This window comes from Crocodylus porosus, unplaced genomic scaffold, assembly GCF_001723895.1.
Source record: "Crocodylus porosus isolate Cpor-Errol unplaced genomic scaffold, CroPor_comp1, whole genome shotgun sequence".
Taxonomy (NCBI): Eukaryota; Metazoa; Chordata; order Crocodylia; family Crocodylidae; genus Crocodylus; species Crocodylus porosus.
Window position 1 is genome coordinate 64,164,403 of NW_017728943.1, and position 15,501 is coordinate 64,179,903.

The 15,501-nt window shown below is 38.3% G+C and overlaps 1 protein-coding gene across 1 annotated transcript in view; it reads left to right on the top strand.

Moving 5' to 3' along the window:
* Positions 1-250: 250 nt before the first annotated feature.
* Positions 251-15,501, top strand: part of KCTD3 (potassium channel tetramerization domain containing 3) — a gene marked incomplete at its 5' end in the record, with an annotated part of 43,512 nt that continues 28,261 nt past the window's right edge. Inside the window, 8 exons of the mRNA XM_019549472.1 lie at positions 251-333; positions 2,540-2,585; positions 4,415-4,488; positions 5,326-5,384; positions 5,620-5,700; positions 6,489-6,629; positions 8,832-8,922; positions 12,226-12,416. Of these exons, the coding sequence (XP_019405017.1) occupies positions 251-333; positions 2,540-2,585; positions 4,415-4,488; positions 5,326-5,384; positions 5,620-5,700; positions 6,489-6,629; positions 8,832-8,922; positions 12,226-12,416 (766 nt within the window). The remainder of the gene's footprint in view (positions 334-2,539; positions 2,586-4,414; positions 4,489-5,325; positions 5,385-5,619; positions 5,701-6,488; positions 6,630-8,831; positions 8,923-12,225; positions 12,417-15,501) is intronic.

Here is a 15,501-nt window from a genome sequence, read left to right on the forward strand (position 1 = left end):
GTTATTTCCATTGTGTTTGTATAGCACTATGAATAAGTTACTGATCTGGAGCTTAGGAATGCTAATATGTTTCAAATAGTAACTAAGGAATAATAATAGGATCCTTTCACGCGTATCTTTTGGATTTCGCAGACAATAAGGAATTCTCTCAGGATTCAAGTTTCTGTGATTATTTCTGTAGCACTTCTTTCTAAACCATCTTGAAAAACCAAAAACGCCACCTTGATATGCTGTATGTATTGATATATGATCCTTTACTTCTGATTTTTGGCTTTATAGGTTCAGCACTTCAAGACAAACACTAACATGGATTCCAGACTCCTTTTTTTCCAGGTATTTCAACTTTTCGTTTATATTTTTAAGTATTTTAGCTAACCTTTTTAGAGAACTTTTCTTGTCACAAACACTTGTGGAAGTTTGATTACAAAAAAAAATGCATAATAATTCCCTCTCCTTCCTTCGCTCCATTAATCAGCAGAAGAAATGGTGAGCTTGAAGGAAACTTCATCCTTCTGTGACTGACTTGCTTGCTGGGGAAGGAGCTGAGTTCAGCCAGCATTAGATCTGTATCTTAACTTCCCGGTTGTTGTTGCAGGATCTCCTTTCATAATTAGAATTGGAAGAGACTTGCTTGCATGAGCTTGGTCCACACAATTTTTTTTCTCTATAGTAATTTTTCATCTACTTAGTGTATAAACAGATTTTATATAAAAGAATGGCTTTCACTCAGAAGCCACTTATAGAACTATTTGGACAAAATCAGAGCACAAAAGTTTTAAAACATGAGTGCAAAACTAGATCATATTAATCCCTATGAACCTGTGTTCTGTCTCTGAGTGATTTGAGAGGAAAGATTAAACAGCTCACAAAATCAGTTTCTTCCTAACCCCCAGTGATCAATGATTAGTTTTCACTTAAATATGAAGGTTTATTTGCTTTCATAAACATAGTTTTACCCTGTCTAATAGTATGGTGGATTATGCATTGTTATAAACTCCTTTTGGTTTCATATCTGTCTTTTTTTTTTTTTTTAATTTCATTTAAATGTCTGATTATTCCTATAATGTAAGAATTGTAAATGTTGTTTTTTTTTTAATTTGCTTTTTGTTGTTCAACCCCCTATCACGCCTTTTGTCTTCTTCCCAACTCTCCTAATCTCTTTTCATAAGAAGGTGTTTTCATGCCTGTAAGGTTTATCTTTCACTGTCCTCTGAGAGCATTCTTCAGGGACAAGTAGCAGCGGCACAAGGTATGCTGCTGCTACTTGTCTCCGGGGACACAAATGTCCATGCTCACCTGGATGTGACCATTGGGAGCAAATCTCAGAAGAGGCAGCATGCGTAGATGTGCTCCTGAATAGGCTTGCTGGGCAATATTTTTACTATGCAGTAAGCCTACTTTGAATGAGTAGCACGTGTAGAAGCAGCCACTGTTAGGCACTGAGATGCCCTCAATGCACTAAATAAGTTTCAACTAATTTTTCTGAAAGTAAGGATTTTTGTTTCTTAAGGAAGCTTTCCTTTATCCCCAGACTTTCTCCTGATTTTTTTTGTAAAGAAGATAGGTGTACTTGTTTCCCTACAGAATAGCAGTTGATTTTTGGGATATTGTAAAACAGCCTGGATACTGCATTACTTGTACTATTTAGAGCTGCTCTCGCTTAGTGTTGTTAACAGTATTTATTTTTGATGGAATTGGTGCACATTGTTTGGGACTACATTTAGAATATCTAAATAGCAGCAGTTGTGAGTAAATCAACATTTACATATTTTTGTCTCCATATTTGAAAATGTCCCTAGTGTCTGCCAAATAGTACACATACTCCAAAAAGTACACTTCTCATTGGGTTGTTTTTTCTTTAAATGTCCTGTAGAATATAAGCTATAAATAATTTCACTGACATGTAACCTATCAGTTCTTTATAATCTCTTTGCCCCAACTTAATACCCTGTTTTCAGTTCCTGATAAGTGACATTGTTACCTCCTATAGATGGAGATTTGGCTTGCGGTTGAATTTTCTTAATTCTGTCCTTTTCTTTGCATCTCTACTTCTGGCTGCATCTGCTGTAGTGCTAGTGTCTTCAGGTGAAACGTAAGAGGAGGGTTAGTGAAGGCTATTGGTAACAATACCTGTTGTAGTACTCTGAAATAATAGAGTAAATGGAGTTCCAGGGAAATGACCAGTTCTCTGTGCCTTCCCTTCATACAGCTTAGCAGGAATTTCTCTTAATACTCTGCGCTAAAGAGTCACGCAAATCTTTTTTTTACCTTTGCTACATGAACACAGTTTTGTACATTAAACGCTCATGCTCTGTTGCAAAGTATCTGAAATTTTTTTTTTATTTTCATCCTTCCTGAGCTTGTTAAACTTCTAGGTGGTGAGTCCATGAAGTCTCCACAATCTTGATGCATGCACAGTTATTGGGTAACTTTTGATGAAAAATTGAACAGGTTCTTCAGTCTGGAGAGAAATATTCTCATCCTATAACATGCTTTATAGACTACATTTTAACTAAAATAACTTTTTAATTCTTTCTAGTTTGCTGAGTGGAAGAATTTCAACGCTTAAAGATGAAACTGGTGCTGTGAGTAATGCCATGGATAAATGATGAATGCTTGTTTCCAAATCTGTATTATACCAAAGGTTACCTATATTACTCTTTGGTTCTAATATTGTAGACTATTAGGTCAACTACACAGATATAGTAAACATAGCAGATTAGACATCTTAAGGAATTAATATATTTTTATTAGATGATCAGATATTAATCTTGAATAGTTAACTTTTTTTCTAGGTTTCCTAAAGCCTTGTAAAATAGTGTGCAACTATTCTGGTATTATATATTGGCCATGTTTATGCCAGCATCGCTTCCACTTCTACCACACACAGGTTCAGAAAAGTCAGTTGTTAAGTTAAAAGCTAATGGTAAAAGCAGTCGGAACTTGTGGTAGAGGTGATGACTTTTATTAGACCAACTGGATTTTTGCAAAAAACAATTTTTAATTGCATGCTTTTGGGCACAAACACCCTTCATTAGGCACTGGAGAAAAGACTGTATAAATTTTCCTGGGTAGAAATGAAAGTTCATATTTTGTAGGAGAGTTGAAGGTGTGGTAAAATCTCCTGTTTGGAAAAGTTCATTTTATATGCAGAGTAGGCTCAGAAAAGTTGGAATAATCTGTTTACCTTAAAGTTGTTTGGTAAGCAGAATCTATTTGTATTTCCTTCTGGTTATGGTGTTTCATATTTCACAGAGGAGTAAATAGATAGAAAGCTCCTTTGGGCAGGCATTTCTTATCTGGTAAGATGCCTCTGAGGTCTGTGGTGAGGCTCTGTAATGGTGATGCAAATTACTACTCCTGCCTTTGTTCGAGGTCTCAGGTTTCTCAAAGGTGGAGTTATTCGGGAGTCAGTGAGACTTAGGAGCTAGCACCTATAATATGCTTTTCAGTTTATTTTATCCATCATGAAGGGACCTCACAGTGAACTTCTGGAAGAGGGTGTGTGGTAACAAACTTGTTCATCAGAAAGTCAAGGAGACGAACAACACTTTGGAATGTCTGTCTTATGGTTTTATATTATTACTTATCACAATAGTATCTGGATATAGACAGATGTAACAATGTTATCAATATCAGATTGTACTGATATAAGCTATAGGCTGTAACTTTTACGTCTGTGTGCTCCTGTTTCAATACAAGGGTAGCCCTTGCAACTTTAACCCAGTTTTATTCATTGTTCATTCTCTTTTAAAAAGGTACATGGGATCAAGTTTATATTTGTGATTTAAGAGATCACTATAAGTACCTCTGTAGAAAGTTGGTAGGGATGAAACTGCTCAGGGGGCGGTGTGTGTGGTGGTAATGGCTTTTATATGTGTTTGTGCACATGCTTAAACATCCTGGACTAAACCTTGTGATTGAATGCCTTGTACGCTAACTCCCACTCAATGGGTGCTTCTACACATGAAATTAATGCGAAGCAATCAACTCTGCAGCAGTTCGAGCCAGAGTAAACTGCTTTTGGGTGCAGTGTCCACTTGCACCTGGGACAGCAGCAATTTGAGCCAGGGTGAAGCAGGCCCCTGCTGACTGGGTCCAGTTTACACCTGTGGTCAGATATGTTTCAGTGCATTTAAATTACTCTGCTGTAATTACTTGGAAACAGTACTATCTTATGGTGGAGTTAATTAGTTTAGTGCACCCTAATACTGGTGTATCTGTAGACAGTGATGCTTTACTGCAGAGCTAATTAGTCTGCTCCGCAGTAGTGCATGTGTAGATACACCCCCTGTAGATGAATTTGAGACTGCAAAGGGTGTATCCTCTTCTTTCAGACAGAAGTATAGTCTTGTTAGTGGAGCTAGTATTTTAAAGCATACTTTAATACATTAAAAATTCTCTTTATTTGTAGATATTTATTGATAGAGATCCAGCAGCATTTGCACCCATTTTAAATTTTCTTCGTACAAAGGAGCTAGACTTGCGGTAAGAGATTCTGCTTCTTTGAGAGAGTTTCCAAAATATAGTTTGCAAGTGTGGAAATTTTACATGATAGGACTTTTTCTAATTCTATGGATATATTAAGCATTCTATCACATGACTAGTAAATTGGGCACTAGACCCTAAAGCAACTACTCTTGCTTGGTCACTGGTACGAAGTATAGGACTGAAAGTTGTATTTTATAGTTGGTTATAATGTCAGTTTTGTAACATATGATACATTTCTCAGTCAAATTTCTGCAGGCTTTTCTGTAATGCTAACTTCAATTTAGTGATCTTAATGTAGAGTTTTAAAAAAAGACTACTTTATTTCAAACAATGGGCTATTTCAATTCTAGGGTGGAAATACTTCTGGGGTACTTGTAGATGTGGAGGGGAAAAAAAAGACACTGTACTTTAAACTCAACGCATTCCCACACTGAGCCCCAGCATGCTCAGAAGAGGCAGTGCATTACAGATGTCAGGGAGCTGGGTTGAAGTAAAGATTGGGCACTTTAGTGGGGCTTTTTTGGCACTTTATCTAATAGCTGATTGTCACTAAAAGTGCCAATAAGCCTTGCTGAAAGACCCGATCTTTACAGACGCTGCAGAGCTGGGTTGAAGTAATGTGCTGCTGCTTCCGGTAAAGCACATTTTTAACATCTGCAAGCAGCCTTAGTATTTAAATTGAGGTTTTTCAGTAGGTTTAGATCTGAAGCTTTATTTTAACCAAAAACTTCCTGAGAGAGAAACCCTAGTTTTAAAAAAAAATCTAATGTTTCCTCTTTTAAAAGGAAAATACATATTTTCAAGACATTGTTTTCCTCTTTCTTTCACCTCCAGGGGAGTAAGTATTAATGTTCTCAGACATGAAGCTGAATTTTATGGAATCACTCCTTTAGGTAAATGTTTTTATGTGATTTCTAATACTTGGCATTGCCATAATAATACTCTTCTTATGATTTTAAAACTTTGAACATCTCTAAGCCAGAATGATTAACAAATTTGTCTATAGAGAAATTGTGGTATTTCAAGTATTTGCTGTTGTATTGTAAAGATTGATTTTAAAAACAAGGTTTAAAAGTCCTAAAGATTCATTTAAAGGTTTTTATGTTTGATGCTATTTTTTTTTCTTAGTAAGAAGATTGCTCTTATGTGAAGAGCTAGAACGTTCATCATGTGGCAGTGTCCTTTTTCATGGCTACCTACCTCCTCCTGGTACTTCTCTGTTTTTTTACTGGATTTATTGTGTCATTTCAATATATGGAATGTTATATTTGATAGCCTTGTAGGGTTGTTGGCTTGAAAAGTTGTCAGCAGAACCGTTAGTCTATGGGCAAACAGACTATATTGTTTGGGAAAGTCTTTAATGTGAAGCTGGTAAACAGTACACTTTGGTTCAACATGGTATACATCTCTTCACAGTTGAGTATTTGCTCATTTGCTTTCATTGCCTGTATGTACCACCAGAGACTATACGTGATATAGCTGTGGGAAAAAATACTGGATGAAAGCACAAGAAAGTGGAATGGAGAATGAAATTCACTTACGATTTCTTTTCCTAGTGGGGATGGAAGAGGACTACTTCCTGCCATGGGAGCTACTTATCTCCATAAGTTGAGTTGATTTTCAAAGCAGATTTATTTTAAATACTTGCACAAATCTGCAAAACTTAACAAAACTGGAGAAAAGTTAAATCCAAGAGCATGGCACTGTTTTGAACAGTAAAGCGTGGGTCTTAAATACTATGTAAAGTGCAAGAACTGTATGGTTTCTGACACTTGTCAGCAAAGGGCTATTTCAAGCCATTGCCAGAAAAGGATTTGGTTATTAATGTAGAAGGGATGAAGCTATGATTTCTAGAATTATTTTATGAACTTAAAAAAAAAAAACCCTTTTTCTTTTTAAATTTTAGAAATAACATGCATGGATGAAGTTCCTGAAATATTACAAGAAGAAAAAGTGCGAGCGCTTTTTTTTGAAAGCTGTCCTTTCCTTTTTTGTAGGCATACCCTCTCGTAAAATTAACAATACTGCTGGGCCATCTACTGATGTCAGAACAGAACAAAATGGCTCTGAAGCTGAAGGCCGAGGGGGTAGTGTCCAACCCACGCTTGTTGGTACTAGAGAAGGTACAGTCAGGCTAGGTAAGAAATGTCTTGCTCTGTTGCATTCCCTCCTCCTTACCTCCACAAATGAAATGTATTGAAAATGTGGCTTGCAATAGGAAATCAAAATCAAAGTCCTTATGTATCTGGAGATATAGCCTGATATCTATGGGGAAAAGTAAATGTTAAGGTTATAATGTCATGCATTCAAAAGTAGGTTAAGTAGAATGAATTTGCTCCACTTGCATATATTTGTTGTGTTGGTCTTACGTGACATCACGTGAATCTGATAGAGCTGGCTCTTTTGGGTTTTAATCTAATGCCTGAAGCGTCAAAGAACATTCTCTCTCTTGAAATTCCTTGCATTATTCATGGTCCATTTTGTACACTGAATGTAATTGGTCCTGTGAAACAAGTAGAACTTGATTGTATAACTAAATGTTCTTTTACTGTCTTTTCGCTTTCTCACATGCATCTTGTCCATAACCCTTGCTTTAGCCACCAATTCCAGGGAAAGCCATGTGGCTCAGTGATAGTAAGTTTTTTCCAGCTACCTTGCTTAAAGGGGCTTAATTGTTTCGTTTAGCCTGAAAGAAACATTTAGCGCACACATCAGCTTTAGGTCTGTGATTTATAGCTCAAACTGTGGTCATCTTAAATTTGTTCCCCCCACACTATTGTGGTAGGAAAAGCAGAAGCAGAGGGGCAGGCAGCCTGCCTTCTACCTTCTTCACCTCCCGCTTGCGCTCCTTGGTGATTGCACCCCTGGCTCTGCCCCAGCTCTAGACCATGCTGCCACAATCCCAAGCTCTTATCTTGGGCCCTGGAGCAGCTCCCTACCCAGCTGCATGCCCTGCCAGTGCTGCTTGGGCCAATCTCCATGGAAACCCTTGCCCCATGCAGCCACCACTACTGGGGTCTCCATGGAAACTGGTCACAGCAATATGGGCAGGGGTTGCTGGGAAATGGAGTCTGGCTGCTGGCCTTTTGCTCATCCCTGGTCTACTTTGAAGTAAAACGCATGTGTAGATGCACCCTGTTTAAACTATACTTAAGACAATCCATTCTTTACATAATATCTTGTTTTGCAGTTTCCCATTTAATTGTTTTTTAAAAGTTTGCTAAGAACAGTTTCATGCCCTTTTTTGTCATCTCTCAAAGGTCAGTTACCCTGTATCCCCAACAGTGTTGTCTGCCTGAGTGCCCTGTGCGCCTCTGTTCTCTCATGTTCATTATCTCCTGCCACACAAGGTTTTTATGCCAGGTGTTGTCAGCTGGGTATACATGTACCACTGAGGGTACTTGAGAAGCCCCTAGAGGGTATGCATGGGCAGGCCAGGACAGAGTGCTGCCATGTACCATCCCATGCTGCCACGCAGGCCCCACCCACCTGGCCAGACATGGGTGGGGCAGGGGAAGGTTGCATGCAGCGCCTACCACTGCTCCACATTTGGCCACGTGCCACCCTGCTTCCTCCCTAGCCACCCTGCTTCCAGCCACCGGGGGTACACTGATCCAGAAACGTTGATAACTCCTGTTCTATGCCATCCCTTGGTTGTACTGTGTCACACCCACAGCCTGCTCAGGAGTTATCTTTGTCTGTTTCACTGAGAAGTGCATTGATCCTATGAGGTATCTTCAGATTTCTAAACTGTCTTCTGTGGAAAAAACACAAAGTATCCCCCCTACTATATATCAAACAAAAGAGCAAGTGGAGGTATTCTGGGGTCTTGCATCTTTTATAATTAAAACTAGCTCCATCTGGAATTGCTTCTTAAAATGCTGTATTGGAGAAAATGATTTAATCCACTTACGTAAATGTGCATAGCTTAGCCTCAGATATTGTGTTGATTTGATGTAAATTAAAAGCTACTTACAAGAAATTAGACTTCTTACATTCCTGTTGTTTAAACATAAATTATGCTATTTGAGATATTTTGGACAAACCAGTTGTTAGCTGACATTGTTTAATTTTGTTAAAAAACATAATAGCTTTTCATATCAGAATCTGTAGTTGAATAGATCCCTAATAATGACAGTGTTTAAGGGGCAGTGTCAGTCGCACACACCCTCTCAGAAGGCAGATAATTCTATAAAACTCTGTTTTTGGAAATCCTAGTTTGAGAATACAGTTCAATTTTTGGTTGTTATTCTGAAGTCTCTCTCTCTCTTTCTCTCTGCCTAAGTTTGGTTAAAGAATGATGCTGTAACTGGGAATTTTTTTTCCTTATTACTTTCTAGGATTTCCTGTGGATCCACGGAAGGTTCTAATAGTAGCTGGCCACCATAACTGGATTGTGGCTGCCTATGCCCATTTTGCAGTTTGCTATAGGTATGGCTTTGTAGTTTTCTGTGGGTTAGATTCCTCCTTTTTATATAGGTGTTCTAATTATTATATTGTCCTGAATCCAAGATGACTACAAGTTTAAGGTGACCCCCCCTCCCCAATAATTTAGACTCTATACATGGGAAATCATAAATTCATTCTTTTCTATGTACAGAATCTGATTAGTGGAGAGTCATCTTAAATTTGTTCCCCCCACTCTGGCAGTAAAAGCAGCAGCAGGGGGCTAGGCAGTCTGTCCTTTGCCTTGTCCATCTGCCCCTGCATCACCTTGCACCCTTGGTGATTGCAGCCCGTGGTACCTGCCCCCAGGCCACTTGCCCCTGCCCTGGAGCTGGAGCCATAGCAACTCGGCTGCCGCTGTATGGTCTTTCTTGTGTGTCTCCATCCTGTATCATGTGGTCTCCCCCAGGTTTGCTGCCCTGCTTCCCCAGTACTGCATTGTCTCCTCCAGAATTGGGCTGGAGCCAGAGCTGCAGCAGCCACCTGTGCTGTGCTGTACTCAGATCCAGTACCAGGTTTATTTTCCCCCATGTTGATTGTGGGAGGGGGCAAAACCTGGCATGGATTCAAATAAATATGGTACATGATTTACAGAATCCTATGCTGTTAGTTTCTTTCAAATCTTAACCTGTTCCATTTTTAAATATGAAAATGCCTAGTCCAATGGTAATATTTGCAGGGACCTTTTGGGGGATCTTATAACTAACTATGCTACTGCACCTCATTTCCACTGTCATTGCAAAATTTCTTGCTGTTATGGTAATAGGGATATGTTTAAAAGTCAACTTAAATTGTGTAAATTTAAACTTGTATTTTAACTGCAACTACAGTAGAAAGTTACAGAATTCAGTAGTGGTCTCCATTGTTTGATTTGTATAGTGGACTAACTGCTCTATTTAAAGCAAGGATTATTTAAATTACTTTGGAAGATTCGTTTTAAATATTCCTCTTCCCTATGCATTTAAAATCTGAAAAATGTGAGTGTTTTTGGAAATTTGTGCAGAATACAGCATTGCAGTATTCCTAAGAATGTATGCATCTGTACAGTGAAATCCACTGCTCTTGCTTGCTTTTGCTTATTTGTAAGAGGGCTGCTAATCTGTCTTGTACTTCAGTTCTCTAGTTTAGTGGAGTTGTGTTGAAATAAAAATGTGCTACTGTACTTAAGCATTACCAAGTGAAACAGTTATTGTGTTTAAACCCACCCCCCAGCTAATTTCGGTTCAGTATTAAACTCATCTGATTTGCATGGTGCAAGCCACAATTACCTATTGTTCCCTCTTTTCAGTGCTTCACCTTTTGTTGTTGTTGTTGTTCATTGTATGGCAGTTCTCATAAATGAAAGCTCCTTTTCCTGCACAGTAACCTGGATAAACAGTTTTACCATTTTGAACTAGGTCATCAGTATTCCTTTTACTTTTTAAGTAGAGCATCACAATTTTAAGCGTGCTCTAATAACAGGACATGTTCAAAATGTAAATCTGAAGCCGTCCTTTCTTCATTCGTATCATGTGCATCAGTTTCCAGTGTCAGTTTAGACTCTTTTCTTTAAATTAATTTGGAAGGAATTGGGAAGCATGATCTGTGCTTGTTCCCTCTTTCTTGACCCCTGAAATGTTCATACCTACTTATCATTTGGTTTATCTTGTTCCTGCGTAGATTAAGACCAAGAGTCTTTGTGGTAATTTTGGGGCATCTGGAAGGTGGGAGGTAGCATAACATTTTAATTTTAAAATGACTGTACATATATGCACTACTAGTGTACTTGAGTGGTATCTGTGCAGAAAAATAACATCCGTGCATCATAGCCAGATGGTCTCTCGAGGTGGCATAGCCTCAGGAGAATGTGAAAGGTAGAGATGGAATGGTTGGAAAACATGGTTAAAATCATGAAGTGGCAGTTTGCAGTAGATTTAGTCTCTGAGGTTCATGCAGTGAAAAAATATTTTAAAACTTTCTTTGCATTTTTATTGTAAGATGGATCCGAACACTTGAAAGGTATGTTATAATCTCCTTTAATGAATTAACACTTTAAATGTTTAATGAAGAAAGTTTTCTAAAGACTTTAAAAGATCTGCTCTGCTGCTTAGCAATATGTATGCAATATTTCATCTTTTTAATTAATCAGTTGCAGAAGAATTAAAAACTGGTTTCTAAATGATAAGTTTAAAATATAATTTAAGTATTTGACATTGGTGATACTCAGCCTTTTCACATGCAGTCTTACAGAAAATATAGCAATTCAGTAATAGTTTTTTCTCCTAAACTTATAAAAGTGCTGTTCACCCCCACACAACCAGTACAACATGCTGCATTACATCTCAGCCATACTGGCTGCCTGCAGGCTCATCTAATCTGTCCCCCAAGCTGATTTCCCATAGAATTTTGATTCCAACTCTTGTCCATCCTTATCTTCAAGGCATTCTGGCCTGAGCCCAAGATGTATGAAAAGCTGCCTCAAGCTCCAGGTAAAAGACTGATTGACAACTTAAGTGTTCTGCCACAGATGGAACTCTTTTCTGCTCATCTGTGCAAAAGATGACAGGTTCTTGGGGTCGGTCCATAACTGGAATGAACTTTTTTTCTGGGGACCATGAGCCATTATAGTGTCACCTCCACTCGAAGTGGAAGGCACATTTCTTTGATATTTTTCTAACCATACAGAAACAAGTATATTTTAAAAAAAAGAAAAAAAAAGGCCAATGCTATAACATCTCAAAACAAAACTACTCTGGCTTCTCTCCTGTGGGGAGAGTGAGAGAACAAATACCTGACAAACATTAGTCCTGTTGCTTAAGGTCCCACTGGAAAACACTCAAGTAATATGGTGATGAATGCAATGTAAGACCTGAAATAGATTAGAATATTTTCAGGAGTCCTGCTTTTGTAACTCTGATATTCACTCATTTGAACAAAGAGGTAGGTACATGAGTAAATAGAAAAAAAATCTCTGAAAAAACAGTGGTTCATAAAATGTTCTGTTCTCAGCAGTGAGGTAAAAGCCAAAATTAAGTTATAAGTTTATAAGTTTGTGAAAAAGTATGCTTGGTGAATTCAGTGTTTTTCTTTTTTTTAAAATAGGATACTCTTTTGGCTTAAACCACTATAATAGAGCTTCAGGTTGTGAATGAGAACTACTAGGCTAAAATTTGCTGTGGATAAATTTCAGCAAAACCACATCTTTTTACCTCCTTCTCAGTATGGATTGCTTTATTGTATTGTGCTGTATTGTATCGGAAAGCAAATTGTGTTAATGTGCCTCTCTGTTCTTCTTTTCTTTCATTTCAGAATCAAAGAGTCCTCAGGATGGCAACAGGTTTTCACAAGTCCATACCTGGATTGGACTATAGAACGAGTAGCTCTGAATGCGAAAGTGGTTGGTGGTCCTCATGGGGACAAAGATAAGATGGTTGCTGTTGCCTCAGAAAGTAGCATTATCTTGTGGAGCATTCAGGATGGTGGTAGTGGTAGTGAAATTGGTGGGTTATTGTTTGGGTTCTTTTGGGTTTTTTTAATGACATCTTACTACTAATGCTTTCTGACCCAGAAATATGTATTCTGATTGCTTTACCAAAACTTTTTTTTTTAATACCTTTTGTATAAATATATGTTGTGAACGCATGCAATCTATTATCATTCTTATGGCTCCCCTTCTGCTCATCATCTTGAGCTGGACTACCTTCCTTCTCAGTGGGTGCTTCTATACATGTGCTTTACTGCTGAGTAGACTAATTAACTCTGCAGTAAAGTGTTCACCGTCTTCTACATGTGCATTGATATTAGGATGCAGTAAACTAATTGACTCCACACTAAGGTAGTACTGTCAGCGACAGTACTGTCTTACAGTGGAGTCGCTTACTGTGCAGAAACACGTGTGAATGGTGACCAGGCAGGGTCCAGAATCCTGCCCGACTCCTAACCATGTGACTCCACAAGGTCAGCACCCTGATGCCCCAGCCAAGCCCTTCCACCACCTTGATGCTGCCAGAGCCCAGGGCTGAGCGCCCCCCCTTCCCCCCCCCCCCCAATGCCTCCTGCGAACTTGGCTGTGCTGTGCCCCAGCTCGAATTGCTGCTGTCCCAGATGCATTTGTAGATGCTACACCTGGGAGCAGTTTACTCCAGCTTGAGCTGCTGTGGCGTTTATCGTGTCACATAAATTGCATGTGTAGATGCACCACTGAGTAAAAGATAACGCAGTCTAGAATTTCTCATCCCTTTTATTGGGCAGAGCCTGATAGCTACCATTTATGTTAAAGTGTTATTAGTGGCTTATTTTAACTGGAGAGGGCATATTGAGATGTGTGGACATTTGATTTCCTGGAGATAATTAGCGACAGCACACTTTGCACCCCAGCTACTTGTCCCTTGGGAATGCCCATGCCATGCGTGCTTTGGTGCATTGCAAGTTACTCTGGCGGCAGTTGGAGAGCTGGGGTCAGCACTGTGCTAGCCCCAGTAGCCTTACCTGGGGGCCTCCTGGGGCTACAGCTGCAGCAGTTCTGTTGCACAGAGCCTGGCTGGCAGCAGAATGGAGCTCTGAGCAGTTCAGCTCTGCTTTTCAGCAGCGCTCGCTGCCCAACCATGCATTGTGCCGATTTTTATTTTTTTTCTCACTTGGTGTGTGTGTTGTTTTTGGACCTCTGCATATACAGGGTTAAAAAAAACCCATGGGAGAGGGGTTGGAAACCTGGCACAGTGCATGCTTGGGCAGTGCGCTCCTGCAGCACAGAGAACACCAGACTACAGTATGTGGCACTGCAGATGTGTTTGTGACGCCACATACTGCACAGTCATGCACGTCTGGACTCTCACAGTGTGTTTTGGAGTTTAACTCAGTCTGTTGGATTCCATTTTTTAGGACTACATCAAGTGCATTAACAGAAAACTTTGAAATGAAGGACTAAACGTACTGCCAAATTGTCAACTCGGTTTTTCTTTTTTTTCTTTTTTTTTTTTTGTACTTGTGTAGGTCACACTTTAGGTGTTTCTTCTCTATTCCCCATGTCTCCTTTTCTAATTTTTATAATATTTTGCAGTTTTTTAATGAAATGTGGGAGTTGACACTTGCCACAAGTGGTCACTATTTTGAACACAAATATTAATTTAATATAGGCATGTAGCACCCGGACCCAAACAGTTCAGCACCAAAGGGTGTATGGTATTAGAGGTCACAAATAAATATCAAAGACCTTTTGAGGGAAGCAAAAATTCCAATACAAATCTGATTGATAGCTTGTCTTGCATATTAAAATATATAACAGCTTAATGACATGAGCAGCGGGCTCTTCTGGGATAGTTAAGGGAATGGTAATAGGGAATTTTCCTCAGTTCCCAGACTAGTATTTAAGTTAATGCAACAATGATAGTGACAGTCTGTTTCCTCTAGCCCCAAAGTACTGTCACCAGGGATTTGATTTAGTAAGCTTACTATGAAGAATAATTGTAATCTTTTCGCATAGACATTTCTCTGAAATTGTCTGCAAAATTTGTTCTTTGTCTATAGCCACTTTCTTTTCTATATTTTTTTAACCCACACAAACTTAATGATGTAGTATGAGCTAATGTGATTAAAATGAAGTTAAGCAATGTGATCTAAAAATATTTCCAAGTTTTTCAGCCTGTATGGGCTTTATTATAGACATAGAAAATTTGGAATGCATGATTTGGAGTAAATGAGTGATTATTTTTCTGACCTGCAGTATTCATTAATATCTGTAGGATACTCAGAAATGTTGTTTCTCAACATCCACGAGATATATTAAAATGTATTTTACAGGTGGGGAAACCGAGTCATGGGCAAACTAGCTTGCCAAACGTTGCTCAGCAAGTCTGGCATCATGGAGAATGGGGAATTGCTTTTTTTTTTATTAGGAATTTTAGTCCATTTCAGATAGAAAATAAAAAGTTATTAGGAATCTTATCTACGGTTCTTAAAGGTTCCTTGTTTTTTAAAGACTGTGAGAAGGGAATTCATGTAATGTCAGTTGCCAAACTGCCATTACAAGAAACATATTTCTTAAATGTGTGAGACAGCACTTTTGCAGAATTCTACACATTAAAATATTTTAAGAATGCTTTCCTAGATTTTTTTTCTCATAAGTGAAATGAATATTTTATTAGCTATTCCATTTATATGGAGCTGCCTTTTAAAAAATTATAAAACTCTTAAACCAGAGAGAGAGAGAGAACCTAAGTTAATTTTTATAAATATAGCTTTAACTGCCATAATAGTTCAGCAGTCCTGTTGCTACTTAAGTCAATACATGTATTTTAGATGATTTAGTTGTTAAATTTTCTCTTTTTAAAGTGAAATTAAAGAAAATGTGGAAGTTAATTATTGGAATATGAGAAGTCCTTATTGTGGGGGAAAAAAAGTCTGACCAGCTAGTAAATTGTACGTTTGTCCAGATTATGAATCAAGTGTAGCACACTTGCTTTTAAACTGCATTGTAAATCAAATGTGTGCATCTCTTTTTTTTAATTCAGTGAAATTAAGAAATCTAGTAAGATAGAATTAAAGTATTTTTAATACTACAGCCTGTTCCTCATGTAGAGACAAATG